The sequence below is a fragment of the Colletes latitarsis genome, chromosome 11, assembly GCF_051014445.1.
Source record: "Colletes latitarsis isolate SP2378_abdomen chromosome 11, iyColLati1, whole genome shotgun sequence".
Classification (NCBI taxonomy): Eukaryota; Metazoa; Arthropoda; class Insecta; order Hymenoptera; family Colletidae; genus Colletes; species Colletes latitarsis.
In genome coordinates, this window is record NC_135144.1 from 30,835,772 (window position 1) to 30,861,600 (window position 25,829).

The 25,829-nt window shown below is 30.1% G+C and overlaps 5 protein-coding genes across 9 annotated transcripts; 3 read left to right on the forward strand and 2 right to left on the reverse strand.

Moving 5' to 3' along the window:
* Nucleotides 1–476: 476 nt before the first annotated feature.
* On the reverse strand, nucleotides 477–4,227 carry LOC143348620 (potassium/sodium hyperpolarization-activated cyclic nucleotide-gated channel 1-like). The gene is made up of 9 exons (XM_076779107.1): nucleotides 3,959–4,227; nucleotides 2,558–2,782; nucleotides 2,304–2,490; nucleotides 2,101–2,235; nucleotides 1,814–2,009; nucleotides 1,549–1,740; nucleotides 1,061–1,162; nucleotides 880–1,001; nucleotides 477–809 (listed from the first exon to the last, which is right to left on the reverse strand). Exons 1-9 carry the CDS (start codon nucleotides 4,222–4,224, stop codon nucleotides 477–479), a joined length of 1,758 nt encoding a protein of 585 aa, XP_076635222.1. The 5' UTR covers nucleotides 4,225–4,227.
* On the reverse strand, nucleotides 4,212–11,793 carry Lt (vacuolar protein sorting-associated protein light). Of its 5 annotated transcripts, none has more exons than XR_013080799.1 (14): nucleotides 11,484–11,793; nucleotides 11,282–11,419; nucleotides 10,555–10,837; nucleotides 10,290–10,488; nucleotides 10,054–10,208; nucleotides 9,526–9,766; nucleotides 9,197–9,461; nucleotides 8,634–9,125; nucleotides 8,207–8,543; nucleotides 7,737–7,976; nucleotides 7,621–7,665; nucleotides 7,463–7,536; nucleotides 7,225–7,369; nucleotides 4,212–5,590 (listed from the first exon to the last, which is right to left on the reverse strand). XR_013080799.1 is itself a non-coding variant. In XM_076779099.1 (14 exons), the coding sequence occupies exons 1-13, from the start codon at nucleotides 11,502–11,504 to the stop codon at nucleotides 7,316–7,318; spliced, it is 2,544 nt and encodes an 847-aa protein (XP_076635214.1). In that variant the 5' UTR covers nucleotides 11,505–11,793; the 3' UTR covers nucleotides 4,212–5,590; nucleotides 7,311–7,315. The 5 variants fall into 5 exon arrangements, 4 of the variants coding, with proteins under 4 accessions (XP_076635214.1, XP_076635216.1, XP_076635213.1 ...); XM_076779099.1 differs by having other exon boundaries at nucleotides 7,311–7,369; XM_076779101.1 differs by lacking the exon at nucleotides 7,463–7,536 and having other exon boundaries at nucleotides 7,311–7,369.
* LOC143348478 (ciliogenesis-associated TTC17-interacting protein-like) lies at nucleotides 4,391–6,999 on the forward strand. The gene is made up of 7 exons (XM_076778709.1): nucleotides 4,391–4,463; nucleotides 5,343–5,610; nucleotides 5,682–5,943; nucleotides 6,010–6,294; nucleotides 6,385–6,475; nucleotides 6,585–6,817; nucleotides 6,874–6,999. Exons 1-7 carry the CDS (start codon nucleotides 4,391–4,393, stop codon nucleotides 6,940–6,942), a joined length of 1,281 nt encoding a protein of 426 aa, XP_076634824.1. The 3' UTR covers nucleotides 6,943–6,999.
* A 4,051-nt stretch (nucleotides 11,794–15,844) lies between the features above and the next one.
* Nucleotides 15,845–21,944, forward strand: Pgi (glucose-6-phosphate isomerase). The gene is made up of 11 exons (XM_076777734.1): nucleotides 15,845–16,070; nucleotides 16,480–16,573; nucleotides 16,718–16,909; nucleotides 17,039–17,119; nucleotides 17,179–17,394; nucleotides 17,480–17,719; nucleotides 17,848–18,028; nucleotides 18,142–18,260; nucleotides 18,347–18,575; nucleotides 18,668–18,734; nucleotides 21,532–21,944. Exons 1-11 carry the CDS (start codon nucleotides 15,940–15,942, stop codon nucleotides 21,653–21,655), a joined length of 1,674 nt encoding a protein of 557 aa, XP_076633849.1. The 5' UTR covers nucleotides 15,845–15,939; the 3' UTR covers nucleotides 21,656–21,944.
* Nucleotides 21,945–22,086: 142 nt separating this feature from the next.
* Dolk (Dolichol kinase) lies at nucleotides 22,087–25,829 on the forward strand. Its single transcript, XM_076777735.1, has 7 exons — nucleotides 22,087–22,375; nucleotides 22,981–23,234; nucleotides 23,444–23,664; nucleotides 23,736–23,924; nucleotides 23,993–24,202; nucleotides 24,315–24,642; nucleotides 24,918–25,829. The coding sequence occupies exons 1-7, from the start codon at nucleotides 22,296–22,298 to the stop codon at nucleotides 25,049–25,051; spliced, it is 1,416 nt and encodes a 471-aa protein (XP_076633850.1). The 5' UTR covers nucleotides 22,087–22,295; the 3' UTR covers nucleotides 25,052–25,829.

Below are 25,829 nucleotides of genomic sequence, written 5' to 3' on the forward strand. Positions count from 1 at the left end.
TTATCGACAGCCTTACAGTTTTGCAAGTGAAAACCTCTAGGACTGACCTGCCTTAACCTATCGCGTACACGCAGCTGTTCGCAGATTGCCGTTTTACAGGCTCCGGCCAATCCGAGCCTAACTTGCTGCTGATGTGGGGAAAACATGCCGACGCCGAAGTTATAAATATGCTCGTACATAGGAATAATAAAAAAAATGTCTTTTTTCAATAGTTAAAACATGTTCAGGAGGTTCTTAAAACGTGTATTTACATAAAAAAAATGTCTCAACATTTTTTTTCATTATGATACTTTGCTAATATGTATGTGTCTGTATAGGTCGGAACGTAAAAATGCCTGGGCAGTCGAGATTCGAAATTGTATAATTCAACTGTTTAAGATCAAGAAGGAAAGGATCACACGCGAGCACACATGCATCGTAGTTACGTTAGAATACAACACTTTAACGTTTCAATTGACTTTATTATTAGTTTCTGTTTAAATATTTCTTTTATTAGACAAAATTTCGGCGTCCCCTTTTTCATGATTATATTCAATTTCATCTGTTGTTTCAATAATTGATTTGTTGTTTATGGGGAGAATTTTGTTCTGATTAGCGTTTAAATTGATCATTTTCTCATGTCTTTCCTTCGCCACTTTTTCTAATCTTTTATAAAATGTTGACGTCGTAGAGAACATGCGTTTGAAATCACGTCGATATAAGCGCAGCAATTCGCATGTTTCTAACGCTATTGCAGTTTCTACTCGCCTTCGTTCCGGGAAAATTAAGGCGCCTTCGCCGAAATAGCCTCCATCTTTTTCGTGACATATCTTGGAAGAAGAAGATAGAAATCATAATTTTTCACTGCCTCGACATAAAGAGAGAATAAACTTCACATACTTCTTTTCCTTGAAATGTAATAAGAGCGATAGTACCGCTTATTATAAAAAACATACAATCGCCTTCAGTTTCACTTTTATAAATAATGTCTTCGTTCAGATAAATAACTGGTTTTAAAATTCCTACAAATATTGTTACGTTATAATAGAAAGCGAAGATTTCGAAATTTACTTTATCTCACCCATTAAATTTCCAATAATATTGCGCGGTAAATAATGCAAGATTGTGGCTGTATCTAACAGTCCACGACTACTATGGATCATAATTTCTTGATTCAAATGATCTATATATAAATATCAAGCATTATACATGGTGTTCCGAGGTTCTTCTGCCAAACTGTAAGAACATAATTCAGAAATAAAAAAGAGAAAGAAATATTATATAAAGTTTGTGAAATAGAGGCTTTGTTTTAGAGTTACATGGAAGTATTGTGCGAATAGTAACGGATTTTCCGTCACAGCACATACATCGTCGACTGTGTTTATCTAGTTTCTAACTCTAAAACAAAGCGTTTATTCTCAATCTTTATATGTATGATGTTTCTTTCTTCTTTTAATCTCCAGATTAAGTTTTTGTAATTTTGCAAAAGAACCACGGGACAACCTGTATATTTATAAATATTTGCATCTTAAGACAATAAATCGCAACTTTGTTATATCAGGCATTAACCTGACAAAGTGCTAGATATAGCCTTCTCCTTAAAATAACTGCCTTGAAAACGATATTCATAATACGCAATAAGTTTATCCTTAAGAAATTGCGGAAGTTTCTTGTCATGAATATATTCTTTCACTTGATGCATAATTCGTTGATATTTCAGTTCTGGTTCCGCAGCAGATTCGACCAATTGCAAAATCATCACTATTACGATACAGGAATCGAAAACATTTCTATTAATAAATAATTTATATTAATCGTTTCGAGGAACAATTACCTATCAGATAAATTATATATCCTCTTCCTAACAGCAAAAGTATGCAACGTATTACGATATCTATTTTACTTAAGGAATAAAATTCAGTAAAGCTTGATCCAAAAAAGTTGCTCGTGCCGATATGAAAATACATTAAATAAATTTTTGAATTGGTTTGTTTGTATAACTCTGTAGTAAATAAATACATTTCACTATCCTAAAACGATTATAATTGATTTGAATAGTTTTTATTACACTAGAAGATTTAACGGCGGATAATTTTAATTTATTTATTAATTTAACTTTACTTCCATGGTATCTCCATGTATATGTGCAATTATAATTGGAAAAATATGCGATAGGCAGCTACACCAATGAAGCATTAATAACATCAGCAGTACTAACCAAATTGTTACCTCTGCAGCATGAGAAATTTCAAAACTCTATAATTAAATGATAATTCTTAAAGAGTGTATTAATTCTTTGTACTTCTCTTGTTGTTGATTCTTACTGTAATTATTTGCTTGGTGTAAAGATGTAATGTATAAATACGTAAGAGTTTTAAAAGTGGCAAACATTCAGGAATCAGGAATATAGAATTTGAATTAGGACCTGGTTGCAATATACAATATCTATGAAACCATACATATGGAACTGAAGATACAAAATCGATCAAAAAGTATCCTTTTGTGTAATGCCTATATAAAGGTATTATTCAATAAATAAGGTTACACAGTTTGAAAAGAAAAAAAAAAATTACATTACCGTGTTATCAGAATTGGATCTAGAAAGATTTCATGACCATCAGATGACTTAAATCCAGTTATGAAATTCAAAACAATGTCGAATATGCAAACAATATATGCAGGATATATTGGATTCAAACTTTCTGGATCAGAACTTTTAGCTACTCTATGAAATGCTAAAATATATGGTATGGCTATGAAAAGGTACAGGTAAATGAAAGTCATTAAAAGGTCCCAGCAAAACCTGTGTAAATAAGTATTTCATTAAATTTTACATATAAATTCTATGGAAAATTTTTATAAAAAAACTTGAAATATATTCTTATGCCTTGTACACGTTTACAGGCAGTATTTGATATAAAATTAATAACATAATTGTTAATATAAATTATTATTTTGGTAAATAATTTTTAGTAACGAATTAAATAATTATTATTTAGAAGTAGACCTTTATTAAGAAAGAATAAAAGATATATAAATATTTAACTGTGATTATTCTGATACATAATGATTTGAAGAAAATTTAACATGGCGAAGGGAATCTTCTTGCTATTCAATTTAAATACGACGAAATAAATTTTAAAGAAGAATAAACAAATACATTTTGAAATCGATACATGTCCTACGAGTTCTGGTCCGTCTATAGCCGCTCCTGAGATCTAATTTTAATTGCTTTCAAAAAAACTAAATTATCCCAATATTTAATCTTAATTTCAAATAATAGAAATGCTAAATTCGAATACCAGTGTGAACTTAATGACGTTGGAATTGTTTGAAATGACACGAAAATGATAAGGGAATTTGCGAGTCCCCTTTTTCGTATGACAGAAAAAAGCATTGCCTGTAACGTTTATTCTATATCTTGTCTGTAAATAATCAAGGTATTTTTAAATAGTACTATATATATATTTTTTACAGCGCATATTACACGATATTTTTACTATGTAATACATTACTAGATTTAATCTATTTGAAAAACTCCATATAATACAAATGAACCATGCAAATGTGGTCGCTAATATCCCAAAAGGGGGCTTGCAATAAAAAAAAGAAAAAATAACGCATTTCAATCAGTACGATGAGTTTCAATGAAAATATGTTAAGTAATGAAATTTTCGCATGGAAAAGTTCTCTTGTTGGATAAGTACTCGACCGCGTGTCTTTTTCATTCGACCACATTGTGAGGCAATTCAAAATGTAAATAACAAAAACTCAAAACACGTTAATAAAATGATTATCTGGTATGCTTCATACAACCAAAATGACACTTTGTCCACAGACAAATGTTTTGTTTTCCATTTATGTAAACGGAAGACGAAATACAGTAGAAATAGAGAAATCTATAAAATCTCTCAATCATCCGCAGATCTTGTTTTGCAATGTCTGTAAACGTGTACGATCTTAGAAAAACAAGAATTACCTCAAATCGCTGCAGGGATGTATTACCCACCAAAATGAAGAACGCCCATGCCTCCTTTTTTCAAAAGCAATTGCAGCATAACTACGTAAAATGTTACGTGTTAGCGGATGATTCACAGAAACTAGAATGAGCTTCTGGAAATTTCGTTTCCAACGAATATAAAATTTTGCATTCGGCGGTAATTTTGGTAAATTACTCTCGGACGTCTTCGGTAATTCGCAGACATGAACGTTTAATTGCCTCTTTGACAACCTTTTGGTATACATTTTTTTTAACTTTATATTAATCAACACGAGATACACGATATTTCACACATATGTGAGAATTTTATGTCAGCTTGTAAAGAAGCTATATTCAATACAAACTACGGTTACTAACTTGTGTTTGTTATTCTTTGTGCAGTAAATATTTCGACTAGAAAACTAGCTGAAAATGTCCAATGATTCGAAAGAAAATTTCTGTAAGCAGTTTGATATTCAAAAATGGATTCCTGAATTTCAGATCGGTAAATTTATTCGCTGCATGTTTTTCTATAAATAAAATCAAACTTCTAAATACAAAGGAGAAAATAACTTTCGTTCGTCTCGACACAACGAACTACAATTATAAAACTGACCGTAAAGAAGCCTTAAAAACGAACGTACAATTTTTAAAAGCGCCGTGAAAAATCTATATAATGATTACATTTTATATATTATTGTTGCCCTATGCTGCAACTTAAAAATCATATTTACACAGACTTAAATAAAATATGTTGACTATTATAGGATATACTATAATTATTTTTATACAGTAATGGCACCTTGGTGTGCATAACATAGAATATCTAATATTGTATTAATTTTTGGGAGTACGCACTGTACATTTTGACATATATATCTATACAAAAAATATTTTATCGACAAAAATTCATTGCACACAACATCCGCAGTTTCATTTACTTCATTGCAGAATAATTCTACTCGATAACCTCGATTTATACATTAAAATTTACAGCAAAACTAGAGGATTATGATCAATCTGTTTAAAGTACTAGTACGTGCCAGTAATAAAACATTTGAATTATCGAATAAAAAAAGATATTAGTCTCGTTACAATAGTCCGTTTAAATCATTTGTTCTATCTAAATTTCTCCAACAACGAATAAAGCATTTGATAAATAAACTAGACGAATGTCTACAAAAACGATGCGTAATAAAATCTGACATAGAAAAATATATAATATACACATTAATTAGTTTATTCGTCGCTGGTGAAATCAGGCGTTTATGGAATGTAGCGTATCTACGCTCAGGAAACTATGTTGTTTTCACTAGTTTCTATTATATTATAGTAGAAATAGTAGAATTTTTGAAAAAAATAATATAACGTTGTATGCTTTAAGTACTCCTTTTCCTTTGTACTTCAGATCGTGTGAAACGAAATGCTTTATGCTTCCGAGAGACCTTAATAATTTGTTCAAAAGATGAGTCTATGAAGGACATAAAACCGATAGGCGGTTATTGCATTCTAGTAGAATCCATTGGGCCACAAGCCTGTGAATTTTTAGTGCACATACAATCTTCAATGTCCGTCGACGGTCACTTTGGTGGATCGAAAGTTATCAGTTCAGCAACATCGAAATTCCACTGTCTGGAAGAAAAAAGAACAGAGTTGGTCGATGTCGATAAGTTTTCGTTTGCAAAATATATTTGAATGGCATTAATATAACAAAACATTTTAGATTCATGTACGAAGACGCTGGACTGCATGAAAAAACGATTTACATAGGTATGGAAGATAATTTCTTTCATGTAAAATTGACACGCACCTGTCCATGCGATGAATCTACAGAAACCAAGAACATATCTTTTCATTGTAATGATCGACTAATAAGCGAAGGAGTAAATATATTGTTGATGCGGTATTTAGCGCTTATAAATTATGATGGAACATTATCTTTTGAGAGTATTACTACAGATGGAGATCTTACTGCCTCTAGTTATGTAAGAAAATATTAAATATTTCCTATTTTCTAATGAATTTAAGTAAAAAAAGATTTTCTTTTACAGATATGTACTCGAGCTGAACGCATGGAAATAGATGATCATTTTTTAAGCGTTTATACAATAGAGCGGAAAGTACACAACAAAGATGGAACTGTTCGTATTATAAGAACTTATTTAACTTCCCAAGGTAGAATACTTCGACATAATTGGATGGATGTGCCTTATATCTTGAAAATTAATCCATTAGTTAACCCAGTTGCTACAACTAAAATCATGCGGGTAGAAACACCATTGAAAGATTGCTGGTTAGAAGACATTGAAATGGTTTCTAAATATTTGGATATGAAAGTAAAAAAAAATAAAAATAGTATTAAAGTATTTTTCAGTGTACAGTCATATATAGAAATATAAAAAATGTACGTTCTATTCCGTTAACAGTTTTCTAAAATGGCTGAACAAGTAGAATATCTAACTGACCATCCAGAAATAAAACAATTGATGGCAGATTATACTCAAATGCTATTAGTTGGTAATTTCAACTGTATAACTATTGTAGAAATTCATTTTAGACAGGCCATATTATGCATTTAAACACTTTTACACGTTGCAATAAATTTAAATTTTACTGGTCTTCACAGTTAAGCCGGAAAATGTAATAGACTTTACAATACAACATTTTAAAGCATTTGCCACAGATCCAATAACTTGGGAGACCAATATACTGGAAAGGAATTATGATGTTGATATAAAATCACAGCTTATAAAGGAAACATCTGATGTTATATGCGATATTTGTGGTTTTCGCATAAACAGTAACATGTTAAATGAAACTTTCTCAAAGTCTTCTGCACAGGAATGTTTCGAAATAACAGTAAGTTTTTTAAAGTTCAAAATGAATTTAGAAAACTAATGGAACATTTGTTTCAGAATTCCTATGATTCTACAGAGTCTGGTGATTCGAAAAATTGTAATGACGCATCACTCAATAAAGAATAAAAACATGATACATTCGTTTCATATACGTTTACAAGAGATATGCATATGGAAAAGAAACATAGTTTGTCTCATGATCTTTTACAGTTGAAAGGAACTTGCAATCAATGTCATGCTCTTATAAGAGCTTTCTATAAACATGCATTAAATCTTATCTCTCTTATCACAACAATTTTATGTTGTATTTATAAAAAATTACACAACTATTTAATTCTAGCTTCCATCAAAGTGTCCTGCATGCTTCAAAGTTTTCAGTACATGTACAAAATGTTTTACCATTGATACAGTATAAAAATTATGTAAATGGAATATATATAAAGATTACGTATAAAAGTTTAATAAAGGTCTTTAAATACTCGTCTAAATTTTACTTATATCATTTTCTACCAGGCGATGTATCCTTTTGTGAATTACATATGACACAGTTTTCCTGAAAAAAAAAAATTAAATTAAAATTTATGAAAACTTTTGTAACAACTTTTGAACAGAGGTTTTTTAAGTTATATAAAAATTAGGTATGTACCACTACTTTAAAGTTTTGTAGACAATCTTCGTGAAACGAATGTTTGCAATAAAAAACAATTAAGTTCCTTGGTTCTATAACAAACAATCATTGTAAAAATGTCATAAAAATGAAGCGAATGTTGGTCCTAAATAGGTTTATAGTACTTCAATACGTACCTCTTACAATTATTCTCTCGTGACACCATCCACACAATTGGTCATCTGATAAAGAATAATATCACGATTATTAATGTAAGTATAATTGTTATAAGTACTTCGTTATTAGCACTAACCGTCTATAAATATTCCTTTTTGATGACATCTAACTAGCCTTTCCTGCAGATTAAAATAATCATTGGATAAAGATTTGTTACAACCTTCTTGTACAGACACTTGAAGATTGTAATCGCACATCATTTTAACCAAAGCTTGTTTTAAGCCAGGAATTTCGAAAGACGGTTTTATACTCTGTATCATAAGTCTAGGATCTAAGATCGATCTGCCTATCTTCTGAAGAAGGAATGTAATGGCCTCTGGAACGAAATAGGTACATTTGACGAATGACAAATTCCCTTTGAATACATATTTTTATTCGTCATTTGTTAAATAAATTTTTATCTGTATATATTATAATTCACATAATATAACAAAATATGTTCAGACTTTTTTAATGCATTTTAGGACACAAATAATTGACGTCTAGACTAAAAATCCCTCCTTAAATAAAAATTTTGCCTATCTTTACTTCAAACGTGTTACTTACTTGGTTTATCGAGAGAATAATTAATTAAGTCGTTCCACAATTCCTCATCATCGTGTTCTTGACAAAACGTGATCGCTTTTTCCATATCATCCAATTGTGTTGTCATGAGCGCTAAAGCTTCCGAAGTATTTCCCATTCTATCAAGTAAATATACCATTTCTTCATAGAATTTTTGCTGGCTGCAAATATCTAGTGCCTGCTGTATTGGGTAATTATCAGAGCGGCGTAAAAGTGGTAACAATTTATTTCGAGAGTACTCGGCATAAAGCTGGACTAGCAGTCCATGGTACTTGCCCTTAGAATCTGTTAAACCCTTTTTATCTAATGCATCTAAATACTGATGCGAACAATTTTAAAAACATAAGCATCCATTAGTAAACATAAACTACAATATTTACTTCGCATGTATTTGTACCATCGATCTTACCAAGTATAAATATCGGCGATTATGCTGTAATTTTTGTACAACAATTTCAGATGGCACCTCCTCCTCTTCTAAAAAAAACTGTATAGCTTGGTCTGTATTTAAATCCATTAAACCTTCTATCATGTCGTAGATAGTATTGTACAATTTGTACTTTTTAATAAATTGAAACACATCATTGTGCTTTAATTTTAAATACATAGCTAACGTTTTATCATATTTGCCGTCGTGAGTGTATAAAATGGCTAAAGCTTCGAAAAGTACGTGTTTTCGTTCAGTATGAACTCTAATGTGTTCTAAAACACCGTTTATAACAGCTACAACTTTGTACAACGTTGGGGGCCACTTTTTAACTAGATCAAGAAATCCATCGAGATCCATTTTCAAATACTCACACAAAACCATTTCATAGATCAATGGATCTAATTTTACATCGCCTTTCGGAAGATAAGTAGAAATGGATCGTAGCTGATGAACTCTAGCAAACTTATACACCTACAAACAAATATAATACTAATAATATAAAAAATAAAATAGCATAGCATAACTCAATGTATGATATTAACTTCTTCCTCCCACAATTTTTTATCCTTTCCTAGGACTTTCAAACAAAGTTTTCCTGCTTCGTCGTATTTTCCACAGGCTAGTAAGTGATCTAAATAAACACGGCCAACGTTAACTAAATTGTGCCTTTTACAATCTTTGCCGTTATTTATTATCACTGCTTCTAATGCTTGTTCAAATTTTCCATGACTTAATAGCCATTCAATTCTATCATCTGTATCATATAAACTAGCTACAACAATGTCCTTTGGACTCACAATAAAAAACCTAAATACAAATAAGGATTTTAATGTGTATAGAAAAATGAAACAATGGAATAAAAAAAATATACCTGTTTTCTTCTTTTAAACAGTCTAAATGATAATCGTTACAGCTATATTCTTTATAACCACGGAGTGTGAGAAAGTTTGCACATACAATGGAATAGTCCTGACATTTTGGTTCAACGACGTGTAATCTTGGTCGTTGACTTTTTCCATTTTCATCTAATTCTTTCAAACAGCCTAATAATACTAGCTGATTTTCTAAAGGTGCAATACCAGAAATGTAAAAATCCACTTGAAATGTTAAAACTAAAATGAAAAGCTATTATTTATTACATTTTCATACTTTTTTAACATATTAACACATTGGTGCTGGAAGACATATATAGGGTGTCCCGTAATTTTCCCGCCAAACTGCGACGGCTTACTCTAGGGGCTAAAAGAAGAAATATCACAACACAAACAAAAAAAAAATAGCAACATTAATGTTAATAATATGATATGGTGAGTTACAAATTTTTGTAACTGTATGACACTTGAGCGCACCCAACGCCAATGTGTTAAGTGACATTTTTATTACTAAACAATAATTCTACCTATATCTACTACATATGCTGGTCGGTCTCTATTGGCCATTTCTTGTATCGATTTTTTCCTAATTTGACATATTCTTACTACATCAACCCAACCAATTAATAATGTTCTATCATCAGACCATCGAAGATTACACCTATACTGTTCAGGCAATGCTCTGTAAAGAAACAAAACTATCTTGAGAATTGTTCTATTTTTAATGTTTTTCAATGAATTTCAGATATGTTCTTTTACATACTCTCCAGACCTAGTCCATTTCATAAGACCTAATGAACACTTTGCATTTAAATCATAAACTCTAACACCAGTATCAGATGCCCAAGCCACAAAATGTTCAATCCATGCAATTGATCTAACCCCACCTTCTGCTTCACATAATACAGTTAGTTTCATTCTGGACAAAAAAGTCTTTTCATACAAAACCAATTTATCATCTCCTAAAAATAACAATATTAATTCTCTCAAGGGACTAGAAATTAACATGTATAAATTTGAATAGGTACCTGTAATAAACCTTCTTTCACTAGCACTTTTATAATAATTTGAATCTATGGCAATACTTTTAACTAATCTGCCCATTCTCATATCATGATTATTCTCTGTGCTATAAAGACCATATATAAAAACCTTTCCATCGTCGCTACATGATGCAATGAAATCTCCATTATAATCTATAGAAATCTGATTGACAGCAACTGTATGTGCTTGTAGACTCTTAGACTGGATATTGTTGCCTTGGTGGTCTAAGAGATGTATCATACCCCAATGCGAACCAAGGCACAAGAACTAAACAAAAATTAAATTATTCTGATAGACTATGAAGCTTCTTATTTATAATTAATATAATATACATAATGTTACATATTTAAAATTCTATGGTCAAGCCAAAGCTTTTGCTGGAATAATATTATAATAAATAATATTTGAGAAGTGCTATAATTACTTAAGGAGTTGAATCTACACATTAGAATAACTGTCTTACTTTTCAAGTTATGGATGACTAAAGAAAATGTTTGCCAAAAAAAATTGTCATTATAAATGTGTCAAAACTAGCAGCTTTCTTGTAAAGGGAAAGAATTAATGTTGTGAAATACATATTGATGCTATAACTTAGGCATAAAACTATATAAACATACATTATAAAACAGAGACTTAACTTTCATGATATAAAATCATTAAATCAACTTTGTTAAAGTATATATAAAAATATTACGAAATTATATTTCACACCTTGGGATGCACAGCAATACAACTAGCTGCATCATTTTGCAATATACGTTCCAAATCGTTTCGCATTCTGACATATTTAAGCCTAGGCTCTACCTCATCTACTTCAGAGTCTGAATCATCTTGATTATTTTGATCTTCCTGCAAAATAATTCTGCAACATTAATGCTATGTTCTTATACCTCGTAGAATAATTACAAATTACCTTATTACAGATGTTTTCCATACCCGTTCTTACACAATTTTTCTTTGAATCGAAAAGTACGATTCTAACTACGAACTGTCAAAAATTTTACTGGTGTACGTTTCTGAATAAACGAAAGGCGTTCCTTTTTCCACGTTTCGTTTCTTTATTCGTAATTTAAATTGATTCGTACAACAAAAGAATTTTACGAGATGATTAAGTTAAAATTACTTATTAATAAATTTACAAGGAAATTGTTACAGTAACATTACATTACGTCAATTCATAAATATTAGCAGAGATCAGTGTGCCCAGATTTGGCATAATTGAGTGCATCGACGGCGACACTAGTAACGACGAACTTTCTTAGTGTTTAACGGAGTGGTGGGGAAAGTCGAGATACCTAGTGTGGGAGCCATGTTATGTGAGCTCAGCACTTCGTGCAACTTCGGGAAATTGAGAAAGAAGGCAAGTGTGAGCCTTTCCTTTTTGATCTTAAACAGCTGAAGTCTTTTTTTTTGTACGTGGGAAAATCCTCAATGAGAGTAAATTTAGTAAAACCCCACAATGACTATCCTCGGACAACGGCCCGGATTGGCGCGAAGCTTGACAATGGGGAAAATGCACCGACGCCGAAGTTATAAATCAACCCATAGATAATGATGATTATACCTCTTGTAGTTTTTTTATTATTCCGATATCCGTCATTTGTAAAAACTTTTTAAAACGTTTTAGATAAATATTAAGAAGGGTTATCACAAATATTTAAAAATAATGCTGTTCGAAGCAGTCTCACTTGCAAATTGGACAATAATAACAAGCGTCCAAAACAAGTGCATAGTAGTTCAAAAAGTGAAGAAAAAAAAGCACCAATGCTGCCAATGAGACCACGCGTATCAAAAATAATCGTTGATTTTATCGAATTTGGTTGCATTTGGATACATGCCTACACGAATTCGAATTGTAGTTTTGGTTGACGTTCGTTATAGTTGAATCGAAAGTGCAAATGATCGTGCAGCGTGAAAAATGTCGAGCGACGAAGATATAATTCTAGCGTGCGCTGCGTTTATTTGTATGAAATCAGTTTTAAAAAAGAAAAAGAGAAAGGCTCGGCGCTGGTGGATGGCTTCGTTATTTCAAAATAGAAGTATATCTGCGGCTACTGATCTTCTTTATGATATACGAAAAGATGACGCTAGACATTTTAATGCGTGTTGCCGGATACCGCGAGAAGTTTTTGATGAATTGCTAGAAATGTTGACTTCGAAGATTCAAAAGGAAGATACAAGATACAGGTGTGCTATTCCAGCCAGCGAAAGATTAGCCGTAACGTTAAACTTTCTGGCCACTGGTAATTCCTATTCGAGTTTAGCTCTGACTTTTAAAATATCAAAACAGTCGATATCAAATATTGTTCCAGAAGTCTGTGCAGCCATAATCGATGTACTAAAAGATTATGTTAAGGTAAATATAATTATCGTTATTATTATTTAACCGTTTACGATAACACATAACACTGTTTAGGTATGATGTACAAAGGAAAAAGTTGTTATAATATATTTTAGTTTCATAAAAATTGGTGATGACATAAAATATTTCAGACACCCGAAAGTGAAGAGGAATGGCTAAAAGTAGCACAAACTTATGAAGAAAAATGGAATTTCCCACATTGTGTTGGAGCAATAAGTAGCAGACATGTACAAATACAAGTGCCAATACAAATGCCAAATACAATTAAGTCTACATTTAACATTGTGCTTGTGGCAGTCGTGGATGCTGATTATAACTTTTTGCATGCCGATGTAGTATGTGCTGGGCAAATTTCAGACACAAACGTTTTTAAAAATTGTGCTTTTTTCAAAAAACTTGAAGAAAATGCTTTCAAATTACCACCTTTGAGCATTCTGCCAGGAAGAGAGAAATTGGTACCATACATTTTTGTTGCGGATGATGCATTTCCACTAGTACCTAATTTTGTACAATTGTATTCTGAGAAGAATGAAAAGGACTCTGCCAGAAGAGTATACAACCATCAACTTTTAAGAACACAAAGAATTGTCGAAAATGTATTTGGCATTATGACAACAGTTTTTCGAGTATTGCAAAAACCTATGATCCTGGAACCAAAAAAAGCAGAAATTATAGTAATGGCGTGTATATATTTGCATAATTATTTAAGAAAAAATCCATCTTCGCAAAATGTATATAATCCAAATGGAACATTTGATTGTGAAATAAACGGTAAACTGATAAACGGAACGTGGCGACAACAATATAATGAAAACTCACTACAACGGTTTGAACGGGTAGACAGAAAATTATCGAAACGAGGAGAAGAAATAAGAACAGAATTTGCAGAGTATTTTATGAGTAAACGTGTCCTATAGTAAACTAATAATTTAACATAAGCACAAAAAGTAGTTGAATTTCACATGAATGCAAGAATTAGTAAATGTATATGTAATTTTTTTTTCATTTTATACTATATGTTCCACACAGAGTTGAGTAAATTTTATTCTTAAAAGCAAATTAAAAGTTTAGATTTACTCACAAACTTTCATTTACATTTTATTTACAATTTATTTGTAAATTAGAATCTGGTAACGTATTTTATTCGTTCGTGAATAAAATTTTCCCAACTCTGATTCTAGGTATAAGTGGTTAAACTTAGTTTCACCTAATCCCACTCATTCTCCCCACTGTTTAGGTGTGGGTTAGATCTATAATATAGAAATTTAAAAAGTACAGAAAACTACAGCATTCTTAACAACAGTAGAGTTATTTATAATTTTACAAGTATTCAGATTATTTAATTGTATACAATTTTGCTTAAGTTTAGTGTGCTGGTCACTAATGACCATCATGACAGTTAACGTGTCAATACAAGTTTTGCAGATCATATTCACATTTTTGCAAATTAAATTGACTTTGTATTTGACTCAAAAGTGAATTAATACATCATTTTGTCATTTTAAATAAGTATTTTATGTTGTTTCTTGTTTAAATGTCATTATATACAAATTTTTACTTTGGTATAATAACTTGACATCAGATTTTATCTTTATTACAATAGTTAAGAAACTGAATTTGTAGAAAAGCTTGATTTACAAAAAGTTGAATATAATTTACAAAAGGGTTAATTTTGTGAGCAAAACCTGTAATTGTATACACTGAAGGTACAAACAGATTTGTGCTAAATGTAGCACCAATGTTTAAATTTCATAGTACAAATGGCGACTACCATAAATAAATAAATGCCATTAAATTTGAAAAAATTAGTCCCAAATATTTCCGGCACAAACTAATAAACAACCATTGAAGTATGCCAGAAAAATTGAGTCGGTTGATTAGCTAATGCAAAATAATATTTTACGCTCGCATAGAATGAAAAAATATTGACTATCTATTTGATATATTATAAACATAATAAAATATGTAATACATCAATTGTATGCAATCATAATACAACGATTGATTGAATTTTTTGTTCAACATTTGGATAACAGTAACTGGCAACAAGTGTTTCACAAATTTTGGAAGTATGTATTGTCACGACGTATTTGTTCACACAACTTTGCATCTACCTAACCTAACTTTTCGTCATAGTTGACTCTAGTACGAGCCACGTCGAATGAAAAACAGCAACACTATCAGTATGAGAGTTTGATTTTGTACTAGATAGTCAGGACTTGTAAATACTGTGTACTTTTTCTAGCAAGAGCAAAATCAGATTTCCGCAATGTTGCTATTTCTCATTCGGTGAGACTAGTACTATCACAGACAGTGTGGCCAAATCTGGCATAATTAAGTGCATCGACGTCGACATTAGTAACGACGAACTTCCTTAGCGTCTAACGGAGTGGTGGGGATAGCAGGCATACTACGGCACGAGCCACGTGTACGTGAGCTCAGCACTTCGCACAACTTCGGGAAATCGATAAAGAACGCGAGCGTGAGCCTTTCCTTCTTGCTCTTGTAACAGCTGATATGATTCCAAGTCTCGAATTGCCCTAACATTTTTACTTTCCGACCTATGAAAAAAAAGTTTCGAAAATTTTTTTTAGCGGAAATACACGTTTTAAGACCCCCTGATTATAGAAATTTTTTTTTGTTCGATGAAAATGAAAAATTGTTTCATTTTTTCTCACTTTCTGTTTAGTAAAATTTTAAATATATAAGTATATTTTAATTCGTGTTATAAATTTCTAAAGAAAACATTCTTGATAATTTAAACAAATTTTCAATCAATATTAAACGTCAACAAATTTTACTTTCGTGATATTCTTCGGTTAGTATTTTTATGGAAGTATCGCATGACAGTCATTGATCAATGATTTCATTGAGAAGCGGCTTAAAAATAATATATATTGGTACCAGTGTAGATTGGTAACTCTCATGCGTATTGTATGCGTGAGTCGTCACACGATAAGCACTATTCGCATCTTGTAAATTTGGACGCGGTTTCCTTAAATTAAAAATGAAACCGAAACCAGAATTGACAACTGCATCAACGTGGAGTAAATTGCAACAATATTTTGATGCTAATGGGTCAAAAATCAAAATATACGATCTTTTTCAACAAGATCCTAAACGCTTTGAAAAGTTTAGGTAAGTTTTTCGTCAGTCCTTGACGTATGACCTTGACATGACCTTTCACCAATAACTAAAATTACATTATTACAGTAATAATTACATATATTGTTTGTTCATAGAATTGAAACAATTAAGTTTTTTCCTGTTTTTTTAGTTTATCTCTATTTTAGGATTTTTCAATTATCTAACTTGGTATATAGTGAAGTTTTCTTTTAAATTCTCTTTATTTTGAACAAATATAAAGTAATCCTTTACGGTAATAGCATGCTAGAAGATTAAACAATTACAATTACAATATAATTTTGTTTACAATATTGCAAAATATAATTTGAATATGATGAAATTATTATTCATCTTTTGTTAATTCATATTTGAATAGTTAATTAAATAAGAAGATTTTACTAACATTTCAAATATAATGTAGTCTAGAAATTCCAACTCCCAATGATGGCTCAATTTTACTTGATTATTCCAAGAATCGCCTTACTGAAGAAGCATTTAAGTTATTAATTATGCTGGTATGTATTTTCATATTATATAAATATTATAATTAAAAGATGTTAAAATCAAAAGCAGGTTTATTTGCATATATATATGTTTATAGTACTATATCATTTTAATAATAATTAGCTATAATTATTATCAATTATATTAATTTATAGGCACGTGAGCGAGAGATAGAAGATGCAAGGGATGCCATGTTTAAAGGAGAAAAGATCAATTTTACTGAAAACAGAGCAGTTCTGCATATTGCTTTGCGTAATAGAGCTAATAAACCCATATTAGTAGATAATAAAGATGTAATGCCAGATGTGAATGCTGTTTTGAAACACATGAAAGAATTTACAGATGAAGTTAGTATAATTCATGAATATATTCCTATTTTTATTGTTACTTTAAAATACAAAATCGTTTTAATATTTTTCTAATAAATTACAAAAGTAATCATTTTTCATTAAATAAATGTTCTATGCGTTACATAGGTCCTTTCAAAAAAATGGAAAGGTTTCACTGGCAAAGCAATTGAAGATGTTGTTAATATTGGAATAGGTGGTTCAGATTTGGTAAGTAATACAAATTGTACTGGTGAACAAATTTGCTAATGATGCAGTTATTTGCATAGGGTCCATTGATGGTGACAGAAGCATTGAAAGCATATCATGTTGGGCCAAGAGTTCATTTTGTTAGTAATATAGATGGAACTCACATAGCTGAAACTTTAAAAAAATTAAATCCAGAAACAACTCTTTTTATAATAGCATCAAAAACATTTACTACTCAGGAAACGATAACAAATGCTACTTCTGCTAAATTATGGCTTTTGGATGCTTTGAAAAATGTTAGTGAAAAATAAAAATAGTGGTTTTTAAACTTATTATATGAATAAAGATCAAGTATTTTATTATAAAATCTATATTGTTTAGGATGCTGCGGTTGCATGCCATTTTGTTGCATTATCTACCAATAACCAGAAAGTTACAGAATTTGGTATTGATGAGAAAAATATGTTTGGATTTTGGGACTGGGTTGGAGGACGTTATTCTTTGTGGTCAGCCATTGGTTTATCAATTAGCTTGTCCATTGGCTTTGAAAATTTTGAACAACTATTGAATGGAGCACATTTTATGGATCAACATTTCTGCAGTGCTCCATTAGAAAGAAACGTGAACGCAATTTAATTATTACAATTTCTTTAAAGAAATTTTTTTCATTATTTTGTAACGCTTCAAAATTGAAGTAAATCTCTTACAAATTTGAAATACTATATATATAATGAAATATTATTTTTCAGGCACCGGTTATATTAGCTCTGCTTGGTGTATGGTATCACAATTTTTATAAAGCTGAAACGCACGCATTATTGCCATATGATCAGTATTTACACAGGTTTGCAGCATATTTTCAACAAGGTGATATGGAAAGTAATGGGAAATATGTTACTCGAGCAGGAAAAACTGTAAATTATAATACAGGTAATTGTTTGAAATACTTCATATTTTAAATATATTATTTATTATTTAATTAAAAATGTTTATGATTTTATTGTAATAATTGAAAATACACTTGAAAAATTCCAAAATTTAAGGCCCAATTGTGTGGGGAGAACCTGGTACTAATGGACAACATGCATTTTATCAATTATTACACCAGGGTACTAGACTTGTACCTGGAGATTTTATAATTCCAGTACAATCGCACAATAAGGTACTACTATAATTATCATTTTAACTGTTTTTTTTTTTTTATTTTTAATATAAGAAAAGGCAATAACATGAAAAATACTATTTCAGGTCCAAGGAACTCTTCATCACAAAATATTGCTTGCTAATTTCTTTGCACAAACTGAAGCATTGATGAAGGGTAAAAATGAAAATGAAGCACGAGCTGAATTGCAAAAAGCAGGAATGAGTCCTGAACAAGTGAATTTACTATTACCACATAAGATGTTTGAAGGGAACAGACCTACCAATAGCATTCTCGTAAAAAAAGTAACACCTTTTACTCTTGGAGCTTTAATTGGTAAATTTAACGTATATAATGTATTAAAATATGATTTAAATGTGTTATTTAATTTAGATATATACATATATATACATATCTTATTTTTAAAGCAATGTACGAGCATAAGATTTTTGTACAAGGCATTATCTGGGATATCAATTCATTTGATCAATGGGGGTAAGTAGCAATATTATTTTTAATACGTTTGCCGTCGAGTCGAGTATCAGTTATTGACATTACTCTTTCCATTCATTTCTTCTCGATCATTAGACACTAATACATAATTTACTTTCATTAACGGAAATGGGCAAATTTCTTATCCAATTGTAAGTTCTGAGTAACGAATAAAAGATAACTGATAAATGAGTTTTTGTACAGTGGTAGAACTTCAATACTCGTTGAATATAATGTATTATATTTATTATAAACATTACTATACCTATATTGGATATAGTACTAGTTACACATATTTCGATGTACATTGTTGAAACATGGCAAACAAAAATGAGGCATGCCATCACAATCTTTACAAAATGTCACAACTTTCACTGTTCGATTTTTCGCAAATTCTCTTCCAAATTTTTTCACATTCTCTTCATAGCATCGTCTACATTGTCGTCTTGCTTGCCGCGCTGTTCCTTCTTTAGTTTGCATTTCATGACGAAGTTTTATTTCCAGATTCGTTGTAGGCGAAGGTAAAATATTTTGATCCATACACGCAGTCAAATACAGAATTATTTTTTTTCGAAACTCCAACACTGATACACGCGTTTCTTTTATGTTATTGTACATTATCATTGCGTTTACCACCGATGTATTCAGTAAAATCTCAAATGCCAATCTTTTGTACCATTTAATCGTTTTCCGTAATGGACTAACATATGGTGACATTTGATCTGACAAATCAACATATGATTTTCCTTCATTGTAATCTATAATAACTTTTGGTTTTAAATACGAACTGCCATTTTTTGTTATGGTAATCATTTCAGTCGAATGTTTTGAAGAAAGTATGTATAATTCTTCTTTATCCTTCCATTTAAAAATGGTAATTCCATTTTTATTTTCTCTTGCAATTATTTCACCTGGTTTTAAAGTCTTCGATTTTATTTCTGTAGGAATACTATGACAAGTAGTTTTGAGGGTTCCAATTAAATAAGTGTCTACTTCGATTAATTTCTTGGCTAAATCAATGTTTATGTACCAATTATCTGTACACAGTATGTGTCCTTTACCTATTACATTTTTACATAGAGACATTATAATGTTTGTAGTAGTTGTATTTTCTCTTTGGCGGGTTTTTCCAGCATGCAACTGTAAACCATACGTGTATCCCGAGGTAGTGCACAATTTGAATAATTTAATCCCATGTCTATATTGTTTATCTTTTATATGTTGTCTAAATATAATCCGACCTCTGTATGGAATTATGGATTCATTTATACAAAAGGTATCACCTGGATTAAAATATTCTTTAAAGTTTGCATTTAATGCATCAATTAATACTTGTACTTTACATAGTTGATTATCTGGTCCATTGATTTGTTTGTTGTCTGTAAAATGAATCATTCTTAATAACATTTCAAATCTATTTCGAGACATTACAGTGCGTGGAAAACTCTGTTCAAAACATGCATCTTTTGACCAATATAATTCTATAGTTGGGAGTTTTATAAGACCCATCCACATAATTAAACCAAAAAATCGTTTAATTTCATATTGATTGGTCGAAGACCAGGTATTCAAACGATTTGATTTATTGCTTGATAATATTTGACTTGCATATAGATTTGTTTGATATGCAATCATTTCAAATATTTCATCTGTGACCAGTAATGAATAAAAATCATTTGCTTCTCGACATGTTGCAATTTTAATATTGGATGCATTGGTACCTGGTGTACCTAAGACAGGCTTGAAGTGAGGTTGATTACCAACCGGATCGAACCATTCTTCGTCGGTAATGTTCCCATTATGAGTATCAGAATTATTATCTCCATAATCACTTTCTTTTTCAGTGTCAGATAACATTTTACGACGTTTTATTAACGACAAGTACATTTCAAACGACGAATCACTCAGAAAGCTACTTTCTTCTGATGACATTTTTTATACCTTATGAATAGATAATGTGTATAGTCGTAAATTTTACTTGTACAATAAATTAATCAACAGTGTAAGTGAGGTTTTGTAATCGTAAATAAAAAAAAAAGTATCTTGCGATTACAGGTATAAAATAGAAAAATTTTATTTAAAAAAATATTTTGCATGGGTAGAACAAGATTTTTTGTTTTCTATTTACATTTAAACGAGTGATTTGTTAGATAGTCTTTCCTAATAGTGTCGAAAGAGGATAACAGACTACTCGCAGATGTGTGAAAAATTTTCCATTTAAGGATTAAACATCTATTATGGTCTATTTCACTTAGTACAGTTCAAGCAAAGTATAGAAATAATAGAAAATTGGTGACATTGTATCGGTCTACCAAATAACAAAGGAAAAGCTATTATAATTTCAATTTATACATAAATCGACACGGTGTGAAATAGAATTGTCATTACGTCCGACTCGGTATATACCGTTCACGCCGTATCGGTCACCGGTGACCGACGTTAAACGTTCCATTCACGCCGTATCGGTCACCAGTGACCGACGCTAAACGTTCCGTTCACGCCGTATCGGTCACCGGTGATCGACAATTAAACGAATGCAGCTAACAGACATTATTTTATTAATTTTATAGTAAACCCTTGAGTTAGCGAACTAATTGGGGAAGGGAAGTTATTTAGTATGTTCGTAGTATAAATAAAACTAATGACTAGATAAGTAGTTGGAACGATTAAGTAATATAGCATCGACGGCAAACATGATGTAGAAATGTTTTTATGTATTAATTTAATACTAACTAACTCATGTATTAATAACTTGTTTAATTTTTATGTATGAATTTTAATTTTAATTTGGCTCTAATAGCGTTGAATTGGGAAAACAATTGGCAAAAGTAATTGAACCAGAATTGGAGACTGATAATACAATTACAAGTCACGACTCGTCAACAAACGGGATGATCGCATTTGTCAAGCGCAACAAATCTTAAACATTTCTTACACCATACGGAGTAATGTTAGAGTACAACTTAGTAATCATCAATTATTCTATTTAAGGTTACATTAATATGTGAATTATCAAAATATAAACGTTCTTTTAATGTTCTTTTTTGTAAATTCTGTATAATGTTGAATACATAATTTCTATTTGTTTAATTATAAAATACATTGGAGTTATAAATTGTGAAAAAGCGTATAATATATAGAACAATTGTTGAATGTAATAATACTGTATTGTTTCGTTTTTGTGCTATTTAATAAATAACACAAGTACAACAACTTTTATCATTTTTAATTTATATTACCTATTTGATTTTTATATTTTTTACATTATTATAACATTTTTGTTTATCTATTGTTTCAAATTTCTTTAATGTCAATGTGTAAAATAGCTAATACGTAATATCAATAATAGAAGAATTCATTACTAATTGTATCGAAATTGTACTTAATATAAGTGATTTCATCATTCGTTTATGTATTACGTATTTAACATGTGCGCAAGAACAGAAGATACGACGGAAAAAGAGTGACCTTTTAGTGACTAACGCCCATTTCCCACTATTTCTCACGGTAAAAGAGAAGAGGTGTTATTAATGGTGTAAAAACGTGTTTCGTATTATACCAACAATGGAGTTTTTAATACAAAAGTACTTGTATTTTGAGGAAAGAATATTACAGAGCTTGAAAAATAATGGCATAGAACATCGGTACGTGGATTTTTAATTGCATGAATGTAAAAAATAACGTGACTTAACCTCTGAATATATTCAAAATGTTTTTATTTAATGTATTTATATTTTATACTCGCAAACGTGTTTTCTATGGTACAAAATTTCATTTTTTAATGAAAAAAAGAGAAAGGAACTTGTATTTAATTAAAAAATAAAGTTTGTTCTTTAAATACTCGTGATACACATCATTTACATATAATTATTTGATCCTTTTTTAAGGTTGCGTTTAAGAATGTATCTTGTTCGTGAAAAATATGTGATGTATTAAACAGATATCATTCTAATGTAAAGAATCAACATGTTAAATAAACACTTGTAGTTTGTCCATATTTGTGTTATGTTTTCTAATGTTATTTGTAATGTTACTTGTACAAATTATTTACGTGAATTTTTAGTTATTTTGAGTAAATGTCAAAGAATAGGTTGTTTAGAAGATTAACAGTATTCAATTACTTGATATAATAACAAACATATGGTTTAAAGACAATATTTTCAAGTTTTTTAATTATACAGTATTTTTTAATTATTATGTAAGATGAACTATACCAAATTGTATCTTTGAATTTAAACAATATTTTCAGGACTAAAGCCAATAGTGGATTATGGCTTGGAACATTAGTAGGTTTAAGTTCAATTTTAACTATATTGAAAGAAGATTCCAGTTACTCTGAAATTTGCCTCATTGCAGGCCTTACAGGCATTGGCCTCCTTATTAGTTGTGTATGTTTATATTTAAGATTGTCAACAGAAAGAGTTGCAGTCAGAGACTTTCAAGTTATATATTTTTTACCAGCTTTAATAACATCCATGTTATATCTTCTGATAGCAAATAAAGGTATATCAATTTACAAATTATTTATTAATGTTTTAAGATTTGGTTACAAGAGACTAAACATTTTATTTTATTTTTGATAATTTTGTTCAATTATGTAACTTATGTAAAAATGTTTTTATTCCTTATTTTTTTCTTTTTATTATTATTTAATTAAGAATCATTTATATATACTATTTTAATAAAATTTTGGTGATAATAAATAAGAACAGGATTATTAGTGAGCGTGACATGGGGCTTAAGCATAGCAAGTTTAGGTACATGGGGTGTTCTTCAGTTGATGTCTATGTTTCCTGGTTGTTTCACAATCGGAGAAGCAACATCAGTGATACATGGTTGTATCCTGTTCCTAATGTCTGTAGTAACAAACTTGCCATTACGATATCATTTACCACCAATTCATAATGATGATATTGCTACAGTTTTACTACAGGTATTTTAAAGCAAATTTTACAGAAATAATAAATTGTATATACTTAGGCATTTAATAGTTTCTAATTTTAGGTTGCAATGTTATATGTAATATCAATTTGCATAATATCTGGATACTTTCCAATTTTTCGTTCAACTAGAAATTTTTACATAATGATAATTACTCTCTTGTTAATCGTATTTTTGCCATTAATATACATCATATTGGATCAAAATCCTTTAGTATGGTTGCTTTTATTTATTTTCGATAAAGCAAGTAAGGTATGTTTTTATGATTATTCATAGTATTTGATGCATAATATTATGTTTAATGTCTTTAAATATTACAGGTTGTTTTAATTGGTTACTGGGCTATATGCTTGTTGTTAAGCGTAATTGTTGTTGTATACCAGATATTATTAAATTTTCATGCAACAACTTCGACTAGAAAAATTTTTCACTTATTGGCTGTATTAGTATATATACCTGGTTTAATTTATGAACAAATACTGCTCTATCTTGCTAGTGGTATAGTAATGGGATTATTTGTATTTCTTGAGGTACATTATCTTTAATTAAAATTTTTATAGAATTATACAAGTTTAGACGTTCATATTGTACTTGTATAACAGCGTTTATTAAACAACCACGTTCATTACTGTTTATTTTTAGCTAATACGGTATCTGAGAATACCGCCTCTTGGAGGGGCATTACAGCAAGGATTTTCTGTATTTGCAGATGAGAAAGATAATTTGATTTCTTTGACACCTTTATATTTACTTTCTGGTCTCTCTTTTCCACTCTGGATGCCTACTAATAATGTTCCATTAGTAGCTTTGCTCAGTGGTGTCTTAACAGTTGGAATAGGCGATACTGCTGCTAGTTTTGTCGGTAGCAGGTGGGGTTCTCATAAATGGGCAAGTTCAAACAAATCCATTGAAGGAACAATTGCTTGCATTTTCAGCCAAGTTGGAACAATATGTATTTTAGCATTTATTGGTATGTATGAATTATATTTTTTCTTTTTATAATATTACACAGATAAGAACAACACTTTATTACAAATTAAATTTAAGCTAGTTATGAATAATAAGATTAAATAATTATTTACACATTTTAATATTGCTTTATAAAGTAATGTTAGGTAACAGTTTCTAGTAATTTTGAAAATATCCAACGAAAACAGCGTTGTTTTTTTCTGTGTAGTTATTTGTCATATTTCAATTATACTTACGTTATGTCCGTATAAAATTAAAATGAATTTTTTTAAATAGGTTACATAGATAGTGGTTGGTTACTTTTGAGAAGTATATTATTTAGTGTTGCTCTGTCGTTTATCGAAGCGTACACAAATCAAGTTGACAATTTAGCTTTACCTTTGTTGATGTATGTGTGCTTAACTCTTTAGGCACGTAATAAGGATAAGTGCCGAGATGGACAATAACAGTAGTAACTATTTTGAAAACGACTGAACTATTATGTTTTATTTGTTCGGTGTAGAGTTGGACCAAAAGCATAGTGCTTATTTTATTAATTTACTTCTTTATTTGCTTTCATGCATTTAGAAAAATGCATATATTTTCTGTTGTACATAGTATTTTTTCTCCAAAATTCATATATTGCATTAACTTGTTTCATTCTAAATAATATTTAAAATTAGTTACTAGTCAAGAATTTTTTATTAAGTTCTTTGCAACTTCTTTTTTTTTTCGTTACTGTACAGTTTAATATTCTAATATTATTTAAAGATGTATACATATACTTAAAATTTTACTTTATTATTTATGTTTCAAACAAATAAGAGAGGACGTTACATGTACACGCATACTAACATAATGACCACTGTTGTTATGAAATTTTTTAAATAGTATTTATGTAAAAGTGTTCATATTTGTACATAAATATGAGTATCCGCGTAAGCTAAAAGTGCACATTTGTTTAAAAAACAGAGTTATGTACGAAAAGAATTTATGGTAATTCATACTTTTTTATGTAATTGTCTAATTCGCTACTATGTACAACATGTGTAGAAAAGATGACTCTGTGCCTATAGTGTTACACTTACGTAAATTGGTACTTTGTAACGCATACTTTACTCATTCCTATCAACGCATTTTTATATTCCGCCCGAATGAATCTGTGAACGAAATTTACTTTTATTAATAAAATATTTTTGTAACTGTGTA